At 35.7% G+C, this 12,253-nt stretch overlaps 2 protein-coding genes across 2 annotated transcripts; one reads left to right on the top strand and one right to left on the bottom strand.

Moving 5' to 3' along the window:
- Positions 1-2,554: 2,554 nt before the first annotated feature.
- On the top strand, positions 2,555-5,712 carry LOC109152842 (growth-regulating factor 4-like). Its single transcript, XM_019300508.1, has 4 exons — positions 2,555-3,068; positions 3,918-4,212; positions 4,907-5,358; positions 5,450-5,712. Exons 1-4 carry the CDS (start codon positions 2,861-2,863, stop codon positions 5,455-5,457), a joined length of 963 nt encoding a protein of 320 aa, XP_019156053.1. The 5' UTR covers positions 2,555-2,860; the 3' UTR covers positions 5,458-5,712.
- Positions 5,713-6,243: 531 nt separating this feature from the next.
- LOC109152838 (G-type lectin S-receptor-like serine/threonine-protein kinase At1g67520) lies at positions 6,244-11,963 on the bottom strand. Its single transcript, XM_019300499.1, has 7 exons — positions 10,681-11,963; positions 7,925-8,032; positions 7,637-7,827; positions 7,310-7,520; positions 6,932-7,169; positions 6,670-6,820; positions 6,244-6,588 (listed from the first exon to the last, which is right to left on the bottom strand). Exons 1-7 carry the CDS (start codon positions 11,873-11,875, stop codon positions 6,280-6,282), a joined length of 2,403 nt encoding a protein of 800 aa, XP_019156044.1. The 5' UTR covers positions 11,876-11,963; the 3' UTR covers positions 6,244-6,279.
- Between the last annotated feature and the right edge of the window lie 290 nt (positions 11,964-12,253).

Below are 12,253 nucleotides of genomic sequence, written 5' to 3' on the forward strand. Positions count from 1 at the left end.
ATAAATAGACTTAATTATTGAAATAGTTTTGACTATAACAAAATTACTAATTTAACCTTTAATTACTTTTTAACTAATTAATTAAGTTTCTTAACTTTAAACATCTTAACTAATGTGGTCCTCCGTTTATTTGCCGTTACATATCCGTTAACGCAGGACTAACACTGCTGGAAATTATAGAATTTCTGACCACCTGAAAGTGATCTTAAATTAAGTCGAAAGCAAAAAGTGGTTGGAAATAGCAATAAAGATTTTTTCGGATACCAAAAGTGGTCGGAACAAGACTTTCGACTTTATTTAAGATCACTTTCAGGTGGTCGGAAATTCCATAATTTCCAGCATGTAAATTGGTAATTCACTATAGTCAATGGACTATTTTAGTAATTAACTTTTTGAAAAAAATGGTGCATATGATGATTGAAATGGTCCCTTGAGTATAATAAAGTTATTAATTTGGTCCCAAGTTAACGGATATCTAATAGCAAAACAATCGAATGATCAAATTGGTTAAAAATTTTAAAATTGATGGAGTTAATTGGTAAAAAAAAAAAAAAAAAAAAAAAAAAAAGAATGACCAAATCGATAATTTTGCTATAATCAAGAGACCATTTCGGTAATTAACTCACATAAATATGTAGTTCGATTATCTGTTTGGACTTTAATTAAGATGAAACACATCTTTTAATTTAGTATTAGAATCAATCTCATGTGAAAAATATTGAGTTTAAATCTTTGCATCACCCATTAAAAAAAAATATCATAGTCCACATGTTTAGAGCCTATCACTAGTGAGGGGCATGTTGGACCCCCTTCAATTTCCTTGACCTGAACAGTATTGTATCTATTTAAAAAAAAAAAAGGATAAAATTATTGATTTACAAAAATTAATTAAATGTTTTTACAATTGATCATCAAGAAGGAAGAATTGAATACATGTTTTCTTCAATCATTCGTGACCTTTAACATTGGGAAATTTTAGTTTATTTTTAATCAGTTTAATAAGTTGGATCATTGTATCTAAGAGTTAGAGAAAACTAATGTAATATTTGATGAGGATAAATTGCCGAGACAAGTTAATTTGCATAAAATGTGTCAATAAATTGTAAAACAATTTAGTAGATGTTTAATATAATAATTTTCTATTGTTCACAAAGAGTCAACACCAACTCCACTGAAACTCGATCTCATGACCTCCCATATAGGAGAGTCAATACATGTTATCTGAACACAATGTGCTTTGCATATATAACTACTAAAATTTGTATTCTAGTTGTATATATTATCTTATAGTTGATGTATAATCCTCTTACATTTGTCTAAATTTGGGTTCTTCTTCTTCTTATACTGCCTACTGAGTCCGTAACAAAACTTGTGTTATCACCTATTACAATATATAACTCATGACGTCTCTAATTGGAAAACATGCAGATCAATCTAAGTCATCACTCATCACCACAACTATTTACTTTCACATCAACCATTTTTTCAGTCACATTGTCATCTATGTCGGTTTTGTTACCCGCTACTATCCCTAACACCTTCAACAAGAGCGTCCTTTGTCTTCATCAAACTAACATTCAAAATTATTAGAGATAACAACAAATTGATAGAATTGTAAATGGAGGACAAAAGTAGACACAACCATTTAAATTAAGAGCAAAATCAAGTTAAATTATTAATTAAGAACTAAAATTTAAAAATATCACTATTTCTATTTTTTTAGAATGCAATTGATTCTATTACATTGTAGAATCTGTTCAAACATATTTTCTCAACTTAATGTGTGCACAACGCCTCTATTGAGGCTCAATCTTATGACCTTTCACACCATCTGAGCACAGTGTGTTTGGCTTAAAAATATTACTATAATTACAAATAAACTTAGAAATTTACTTCAATCGAAAAATAAAAAGGGAACTTCACTATTGAAAAAGTAAAAGTTGATGAGATGCAAGTAAAAAAGCTGAGCTTAAAGATCTTTGTGGAGTAGAGGAGAGGCAACTAATAAATGTCCAAATACAAATCAAAATCCCAAATTAAAAGCCCTAGAAATTTAATTGGAAGCCATTGAAGACCATGGAGTAGCTAGGAGTAAAGCTAGGCAAAAATGGTGCATGGGTTGATGGTGTTGGCTAAGCTTATCCTTGAAGATATGCTGTTCCATTCCATTCCCCAGACAAAAAGAAAATTCCAAAAGAAAAAGAACAAGACATCCTCTTTTGTCACTCTTCATTATTGCTGTAACCTTAAGGACAAAGTTTGCATATTTTGGAAGGGGGGTCATCATACATTCACATGACCATTTGAGAGGATGACAAGAGCTGTAACATCATTGGACCACAATACCCATCATTTCCATCCTCTCTCCCCCACCCTTCATTCCTTGTCTCACTGCTCCCCTTAACCTCAACATACTTAACTTTCATTAAAGCCAAAATCTTTAACATCTTTACAGTACAAAATCTTGGTTTCTTGATTGATCTATCCCAGTTTTATGTAAATGTGAATAAAACAAATCATTTTTATGTATGGGTGATTAGTGAATCAGTGTTTAACTCAAAAAGTAAGAGTCTTTATGGTGTTAAGTGATAGATAATCACACTTGCTATATTCAGTTGTCTTACTATTAATACCGGTCTCACTGTGCGGGGTTAGCTTCACTTTTCCCAGCTTTTTTTTTTTCCATCTGCTCTTCCTTCCATGGTTGCCCAAACCCTAGATGGCAAGATCTGTCCTGTCTTCAAACTCTAGCGAACACGAAAAGAACACTTTTGAATTTTTGATCTCTCCAGATTCAGTTTGATAGATATTTTCTTGCAGCTTTTTTGGGTGTGGAGTGGAGATTTGGGGAGAGTGGGAAATGAGTGGGCCGTCGACTTCTGTGGCGGGGGAGGGGTATGGGTACGGTTACCGGCCGCCGTTCACGGCGGTGCAGTGGCAGGAGCTGGAGCACCAAGCTATGATATACAAGTACCTGGTGGCGGGTGTCCCTGTGCCACCGGAACTCGTTGTCCCCATTCGCCGGAGCTTCGAAGCCCTCTCCGCCCGGTTCTTCCAACACCAAAGCTGTATGTTCTTCATTCTCTCTCTGTATCATTGTATATACTGCTCATTATCTCTGGGGGCTATGGGGATTGGGGATTGAGTATTCTTGATACAAAGGACACAATGAATTAAACAAGATTAGGTTTTCCATAGCTTATCGGGGCTCAAATCACGAAAGTCAATAGGTCACTCTGATTGGGAGTCGAAAGTCAATAGCCTGACCAACTAGGCGGGATTTGCCGGGCCAAAAGCTTTTCTGCATTTCAGTCTGGAGGTCTAAGTTTCAAAGACTAGCCTTTGCCTATTTCCAACATGTGGACCTATGAAAGTGACTTTTATGTTTACCAGTTTCTTTTGATTAGCACCATTATCCCTGTCAATTTGCAATCTTTTTGTTGTTTTAGTATTTCTCTGTTGGCAGGCTTGTGGCACAGTGCCTTTCCAGCATACTTGTATATGGGGCATTGAGATCAAAATGCAATCTTTCTGGGGATTTTTGGATGATAGTTACTCTAGGTTGGGATCGATATCAAGTTTTACTATATGCTTTTTCGTTGAGATCTTATTGTAATGTTTGTTTTGGTTTACACCTGTTCTCTATGCATAGTAGCGTGGTAGTAATAGTAATAGAGCGTGTAGTAGATGGGCCAATCAATGTGTACTTGTCTCTCGTGTTTAGATCGAGCCCCTCAGTGGAGGCGGTGTTGATATCTTTGTGCTTCGACAGGTTAAGAAAGTATAGATGAACAGATACTACAATGTAATAGAGTCAGTAAAAAAGAAGAAGCTGATAATAGAGAGATTGTTTGCTTTTATTGGATCACGGTTGTGGTTATGGAGCTTATGTTTTTCTGAATTTATTGCGTATCCAGTGAACTATTGTTCCTATTATGGGAAGAAATTCGATCCCGAGCCCGGGAGGTGCCGGAGGACAGACGGGAAGAAGTGGAGGTGCTCTAAGGATGCATATCCTGACTCCAAGTATTGTGAGCGGCACATGCACCGAGGCCGCAACCGTTCAAGAAAGCCTGTGGAATCTCAATCTACTTCTCAGTCGTTGTCAACTGCTATGTCACACGTTACTACTACGGGGAGCAGTTATGGAAACTCTGGAACTAAGCTCGGGATGGAGCCCGCCTCTTATGGAATAGAGAACAAGGAATTCCGGTACATCTCTTGTACTCATATTTTGTTACCAAATAGGGAGTAGTGGATGCTTATTCTCGGTGAGTCCTTGTAGAGAGTTTGAGATGGGATTTTTTAAGGCCATTGGCCATAACAAGATGTGTGAAGAGCAATAGGGGAGGTAAGAAAAGAGCGATGGAATTTTGGGTTTTGGTGGGTAAGAAATGTGCAATGTGACATGGTCTAACTTGTCGAAAACTAAATAGTTAGGTTTATCTATAGGGTTGTTTCTGTTTATGAATAGGTGTTAGTTTATGGATAGGTATTTACAGTTATGTCTTTGTGTATATATATGTACTGTGTTTCTGTATTAGAAACATAGAATATAGAATATATTATAACATCTTAGTTTTATATACATTCTCTCATTTCTGATTCTTCATTATTGCTTCCGCCTAATTAGCGGGTGGTGTTATTCTCCACCCGCCAGACCATACTATCTTCCAAATTCAACATAACTAACGTGTTTGTGTGTCTATGTGGGCGTTTTCATTTGTATATAGACTATATATACATTTAACACTGTTTGGCTACTTCAGCACCTTCCCCTTCCCGAGAGAAGCTAGTCAATGCAAAATGCCCGAAGTAACGTGTATTTGATAAGCTGTTACATATTTGCATTACATATTTGATAATCGAACATAGAGTTTTTATATATTTAGAATGCAAAATACAGGTATCCCCTTGGAATGACTCTGAATGCAGGTGAACATGATTTCTCTCAAGAAACTTCTGCGGGGGGTGTGAGAAGTCTGGGGATAGGTTCCAGCACCGATAGCACCTGGGGTCTATTGCCGACCCAAGTATCCTCAAATCCCATGTTTAAGACCAAAAACGAGCCACAGTTTTTGGGGGGTGTCTCGGAGCTTACAATTGACTCTTCAATGCCAAAACAACGACAGCAACATTGCTTTTTTGGCAGTGAAATCGACTCACCCGGGGCTTTGAAGCAGGAGCAACATTCCATTCGACCTTTCCTAAGCGAATGGCCTACTACTACCAAAGAGTCGTGGTCCAACCTTGACAACGATGGGTCAAACCAAAACGCTTTCTCGACTACACAGCTCTCGATATCCATTCCCGTGCCTCCCTCTTCTTTCTCTTCAAGAAGTGACTGCTCCCGGAATGGTGAGTCAGAACCTGAACTAATCGACTTAAAACATACCAATCTGGTTTAGATTTCTAACCTCGACTTCTTTTTAATCTGTATTGGATGCAGATGCTTAAACCGGAACCTGGATGCCCAATTACTTCAAAGGTACGAGTTGATGTAATAATATGATTGTTATGTGTGTCGTCGTATATTTAAGCTGCTGGAACACCGAGTTGCATTGCCTTTCTTTTTGGCTTTTGGTACTGAAACTGAACTTCTTTTGTAAGAACTACATATCATCAAATCTGAGACTAGGCTTTGATCTGATGCAATTGTAAACAATCATTTTGGTTCGAGGAAAATAATGAATCTGAATTTTGCTATACTAAGAACCTTGCTGTTGTGGTGAGCTTTTCGACTTTTTTTTTGGGTGACGAGTGAAACCTGCAGCCACTACCCGAGATTGTGCACTGGGTAAACTTTGCCTTGTGACCTTAGTCGGCAAATGCAGGTTTCTTCGGATTCGGTAGAGCCAAATTCTCGTTTGTTAAAATGGAAATCACATCAGACATTGATGGTCGGTCGACTGCAAACTCTTCTACACACAGTAATCCGACATTTATGCATCTGTTCTTCACTGCCAAACATACTGTTTAACGTTGGATCCACGAGAACAAGATTTATTCGAAAATGAGTGAAGTTAACTTCTTCCCACTGACCGCGTTCACAAACTTCATTTCTTTTGCTTCTGTGGCATTTTGCCTTAGAATCTTAGCCATACCAAAGTCTGAAATCTTTGGATTCATATTCTTGTCGTCAATGAATAAAGTGTTCTATTGCTATATCAAGATATTAATATTAAAAAGTATAATCAGAAGGGAAAAGTGAAAATACTTTGTGAGTTTTTGGCATTATGGACAACATTCAATAGAAATATTTCATTTCAAATTGCAACACTATCTTGCCTCCATTGCTGAAATGGAGAGTTGATTCACTGTGAACTTTTCTGACCTGTCTTCTTGAAATCCATGGACCACACTGTATCTGGAGACAAATGCAGGTTTCTTGGGCTTTCTCAACGCCAAATTCTCGTTGGTTAACATAGAAATAACATCGGACATAGATGGTCGGTCGACTGCGAGGTCTTCTACACACAGCAATCCCAGGTTTATGCATCTCTGCAACTGTTCTTCCTTGAGAGATATGTTGTTTAATGCTGGATCAACAATTTGTAGCACTGCATCTCTGTTCCATAGCTCCCATGTCTGCAACAACACTGATTATTGCTACCAAATATATTGCAACTAACTACGGAAACAAATGCTTAAACGTTGTATTAGGCTTACATGCTCGACCAAATTCAATGGCCCATCCTCGTTGCGGAAGTTACTGTTTTTCTTGCCGCTTATAATTTCCAACACTAGTACTCCAAAGCTGTAAACATCTGACTTGGTAGAGAAAATACCTTCCTTTACATACTCAGGGGCCATGTAGCCGCTATTTTAAATTGAAGTATAGGTTAGGAAGAAAATTTAATTTGTAGTTTCAAGTAAACTTGTATATTAAAAGGAATCAAAAGAAGAAATGAATATATTTCTTTTGACTTACAATGTTCCACTTAATCTCATTGTGTTTGCATTTGTTTCATTTTGCTTGAGAATTTTAGCCATACCGAAATCTGAAATTTTCGGATTCATATTCTCATCAAGTAATATGTTGCTAGCTTTCATATCTCGGTGAATGATTCTTACTCTTGAATACTTGTGAAGATAAAGCAGCCCTTGAGCAATCCCTTCAATTATGTTGAGACGTTTCTCCCAAGTCAAAAGCTCTTTTCGATTTGGATCTAGGCGTTATGAAACAACATTATTGTTAAGTTTAAAACTAGATATTTGAGATGCATCATTTGTAGAGAATATATATATACACACACATGGAATACTAATTAATTGAAAAAATATGCATTAAACTAAATAAAACAATTACCGAAGAGGAAAAAATCTAAGCTTTTATTGGACATAAACTCATAGATGAGCATCTTTTGGTTGTCATGAATGCAAAAACCAAGCAGCTTTACAAGATTCGTATGTTGGAGTTTTGCTATCAACACCACTTCGTTTTTGAACTCCACCAGCCCTTGTTTTGAACTTTTTGATAATTGTTTTATAGCTACTTCTTGTCCTTCCAATGTTACTCCCTAATAATATCAAAGTAACATTCACAAAACAACACATGATAACCAAGCAAAGCAACAAAGAAGTTGTGCATGTAGCATATATAAAACCATCATTGTCAAATCTAAATATAGAGTACCTTATAAACACTTCCAAAACCGCCTTGTCCTAATTTATGTACAGGTGAGAAGTTGTTTGTTGCAGCAACAATCCATTCATAGCTAAAATGTTTCAGATTGCTGCCCTGAACGCAGTCGTCATTGCTGAGTTCATGAATATCAGTGTATTCTTCTAATGTGAATAAATCCTTTAGCTGTTGTCTGATTTCTTCTGCTAACATATATATGTTCAATTTGATGGTCATATATACAATACACCATTACACACAGTTGAAGAAACGTACGTGAATAGATCCATGAAAACTTACCTTGTTTTCTCCTTCTCCGCCGCAACTGAAGCAAGCCCAACAGGACTATGAGTATGGTGGCTATTATTACAATGGGTATAACAATCCATTTCCACTTCTTTTTGTCTCCTGCAATCCAGTTCTAGCAATTAGCATGGGTTATATCAGTGTATATATGCATGGGAATGTCAATTCATCTTGTTTCCTGGTAGCACTATTATCGAACTATCGGATTTTATGGATTCTGGTTATTAATTGATTTTTTTATTTTTTGTTCTAACTCTAAAAATTGGGGTTGTAATATAAGTTTATACATCATCCAATCAATTTAAACTTTCAACCTTGAATTTTGACTAAATTATAATTTTATTTTGTCGGGCCCATTTTATTGGATAAGTCTTAGCTCGACGGATGAAGAAGGAAGTTTGGAGTAAAATATTTAAAGAGATATTATTGGGGTTTTTTAACACAACCTCTCACTAACCAAGTACTAAAGGCACGAAGCTCCACTTACGTACGCATGGAGTGCGCTAAAAACAAAGTAGTGGGGGACAGATTGGCCAATAATGAGGGTTGTCTGATGCCGTCCATTTGTCAACTATCCGTTAGTCCTTCAATAATATAAATAGGCACCATTCCTCCCCTTAAAAATCATCCATTTGCTCACCAAAACCCCTTCTGGTCTATTGGTATGAGTCTTTTCCCTCTTGATGACGTATTGTTATTTCTATTTCATTATTAGTGTTATAACTTATAGGGATAAAGTACAAATAAGCCACTGAACTATTTGGGAAACAACAATTAAACCATCGAACTCAAATAACCCTCAAATAAGTCATTGAACCCTGAAAAAAAGAGCAATTAACATTTTTTACAGGTTAACTCCAGGTTTTTGCTGATTGGATTGCCAAATATTATTATTATTATTATTATTATTATTATTATTATTATTATTATTATTATTATTATTATTATTATTATTATTATCCACTTGGATAGTATTATATTTTAAAGTAATTATAATCAAAATAATTTTGTCTTGTCGAGATTTGATTTATTTATTTATTATTATTTTTTCACTGGATCTCTTGTTTAAAAAATAATAATAAATAAATAAATTAGATCTAGACAAGACAAAACTACTTTGATTATAATTACTTTAAAATATATTACTATGTAGGTGGATTATAATAATAAAAAAATTGTAAATAAAATAAACATTTTTGCAATCCCGTCAGCAAAAACCTAGAGTTAACTTGTTAAAAATGTTAATTGCTCTTTTTTTCCGGGTTCAATGGCTTATTTGGAGGTTATTTGAGTTCGGTGGCTTAATTGCTTTTTCCCAAATAGTTCAGTGGCTTAGTTGTACTTTATCCCTAACTTATATTATATTTATTATGCGGACCACATTTTTGGGCTCTATTGCATTCCTTAGGGTTATAATATTTATTATTTATTTATTTATTATTTGGACTGTTATTTTGGACTAGTATATATATCGAAATTTGTGCGTATTATTTTTTGGGTCTAGTGCCCTAGGTAATAATGTTACTATTTTCCTATCCTGTTCTGTACCTATATACCCAAGTTATGGTGGATCTAGTTCCAACAAAACAATAGATTTATTAAAATTTTATTTACAAATTTTAAAAAAATACTAATTAATATTCATTAGTCAGACTAACTTTTTATTCCTTGTTTATTTTCTTTAATATTGTTAACTTAATTTTGAATTTGATTTTTTTTTGTATGTGTTTAATAGTACTTTTAGTTTAGTTTCTAAATATATAAATTTTGTATGCTAATACTGAACTTAATATTATGAAAAATTGAATTAAAAATAACTTTTTTTGAAGCAATTAAAAATAATTTAAGTCAAGCCTCGTTAATTGAATCAGACACATAAAATGGGATAGAGGTAGTACTAAATATGAGACTATATATGTATAATTTATTTATTTTACATAACTTACTAAACAAAGAATAAGCTTAAGTCATTTAAGTTAGTCCGCTATATTTCATGCTAGCTCATTCAATTCGTACCATCAGATTGATTTTTTATGGGACTAATTCTTAAAATTTTGATTTTATTAGACCAGTCCATCAGTTGATTCCTGCTAAGACATTCCTATGACACAATTTAGTACTTTTTCTGTCTCATTTTATATGTTCTACTTATTATTCATTAAATCAATTCTGTTTATTTTTAAATTTAATTTTTGTATTTAATAATTCTTTTAGTATAATTTCTAAATATATAAATTTTATATATTAACCCTAACAGAGCGTTTGGTTGGAGAGGGGAATTACATGGGAAAACAATTGTAATTCCATGGGAGATGAATTACTGGAAATAAAATGAGAATTTAAATTCCAGTGTTTGGTTTACAAGAATAGAATTACTGAGAATTTCAATTCCAATGTTTGGTATACATTGGAATTGAAAGGGAATAAGTAGTATAAAGTCCAAAATGTCCATTGTTATTGTCAGACATTAATTTTAGGCTAAAAAAGGAATGGGTAATTTTGACTCATCACTGTTTTTTTTTTTATAAAATTTCAGGAATTAAAATCCCAAGGGGGACATGGTATTTTAATTCAATGAAAATAGGGGAATTGCAATTCCTTTCAACCAAACAAGGGAATTTTGTGATCTTTGAAATTATGTGAGAATTAAGTGGAAAGGGAATTTAAATTCCATTTCAACCAAACGCCCAGTAAATTTCATGAAAAATTAAATTTAAAATAATTTGAAGCAAGTTATCATTCAGACTTACCCTTAATTGGACGGTTTATAACATAGATCGGTGGTGTTAGGCCAGTGTTGTCCTGTTGAAATTGCAAAGATGTTCCACTCCAGTATTTACACCCTCCTTGTTCCAAGCTTTGATAGCCAACGCAGTGGCAGTCCTTCCAGCATTTCTCTCTGCAGTCACTGAAGCTGGCAGCTGTGGAGTCTTCGTCTAAGTAGCCTGCAGCCTCCTGGACTCCTAATTGGGTATAGTTCAAGAAGAACCCAGATCTGTACTCGAACCATTGCCCAACCCCCCTGCAGGCCGGTTGGTGCCAAATCTCACACCCTTTTGATTCCTGCGTTTTGTTCTCGTACCCGTAACACTCTCTGGCGTCAATAATTTCATAACTGTGCATGGGGTCGTACACGAAGCCATAAGGGCCCAGTCTCAAAGCCACGAGACTATCATGTATTTCACTGACGGCAAGGATGAAATAGTCCTCTGTTTTTGTGGAAATGTTAAGGAATCGTACATTGAAGATGTCGTAGTAGTCGGGTAAGTACTGGAAATGTGTCGCATTCTTCAGCTCTCCGCTGCTCCAATGAGCCACTCCTCGGTATTTGATAACCACTCGCCGTTTGATTGGTTCCCATTCCAGACTAAACGCCCCCGGCGTCGGCGAATCCTCGTTCAGCCATGATGTGAGAATCCATTTCCAACCCGTTCTATGGTTCACGCCCAACTTCATGCCCGGCAAAAGGGTATCCGTGGGGTAGTCGAAACTACTCCACACATCCTGCCCGTCGGCGTTCGTTTCCCGGAGTACCAGTTCGCCGGAATCCTGTAAAGTGGCTGACACATTCCGGCTAGTTCGCTTGGATGAAAGCAGGTAAGGACTGCCTTGTGTTTCGTTGTGCGTGAGTATCAATCTCCCAGAAGCATCTATGAGAAGCTTAGCAGAGGAATTTGATGGGAGAGGCGCTTCTCTGTTGCCTATCCATATCGGACTTTCATCCTCAATTCTTCCGGTCAACCATATTGCTAAGTAAGTCCTGTTGGTCCTCTTCGGCGTAAAGAATCCTAAGGTGAAATTCTTGCTGGCGGACACAAGAAAAGTGGATTCCGATGAGTTCAAAACATCACCTTGTTTCATCCTGTCCGTCTGCGACCAAGCAACTGAGGCCACACAACACAAGATCAGTAAGAAGAGAAGCACTTCCATGGCTAGAAGCTTCATCCTTCACCGCTTTCATGTACCGTAAGAGAGGATTGGGTTGAAGAAATTGGGAGATCTAAACTGTGTTTCAAGCTAAGTTTAATTTCGTCACCTTTCATGGCTGTTTCGTATATTTGGATTTTTTCTGGGATTGGGGTTTTAAAAACCAATTAATCAGCGTCTAATTTTGTGTGCTAAGTGCAATGCACGTGTTTTCTACAATATTTATTGGTTTAGATAAGGAAAATGACAACTGTACTCAAAAAAAAAAAAAAAGAAGCAAAATGACAATTGTACTACTGTTCACATTTTAATAGAGACAGACAATAAAAATTATATTGTACTACGTGCTTTTTAAATTTGGAATAAGGTTCAAATTGGCCACTGAACATAACCTGA

This window comes from Ipomoea nil, unplaced genomic scaffold, assembly GCF_001879475.1.
Source record: "Ipomoea nil cultivar Tokyo-kokei standard unplaced genomic scaffold, Asagao_1.1 scaffold2480, whole genome shotgun sequence".
Classification (NCBI taxonomy): Eukaryota; Viridiplantae; Streptophyta; class Magnoliopsida; order Solanales; family Convolvulaceae; genus Ipomoea; species Ipomoea nil.

Coding starts and splice junctions, on each gene's coding strand:
- LOC109152838 (XM_019300499.1), bottom strand. CDS start 11,875: ATGAAGCTTCTAGCCATGGAAGTGCTTCTCTTCTTACTGATCTTGTGT. Junction 7,170..7,309: donor CTTAGATTTTTTCCTCTTCG/GTAATTGTTTTA, acceptor CATAACGCCTAG/ATCCAAATCGAAAAGAGCTT. Junction 6,821..6,931: donor ATGAGATTAAGTGGAACATT/GTAAGTCAAAAG, acceptor AATTTAAAATAG/CGGCTACATGGCCCCTGAGT.
- LOC109152842 (XM_019300508.1), top strand. CDS start 2,861: ATGAGTGGGCCGTCGACTTCTGTGGCGGGGGAGGGGTATGGGTACGGT. Junction 3,069..3,917: donor GTTCTTCCAACACCAAAGCT/GTATGTTCTTCA, acceptor TTGCGTATCCAG/TGAACTATTGTTCCTATTAT. Junction 4,213..4,906: donor ATAGAGAACAAGGAATTCCG/GTACATCTCTTG, acceptor TGCAAAATACAG/GTATCCCCTTGGAATGACTC.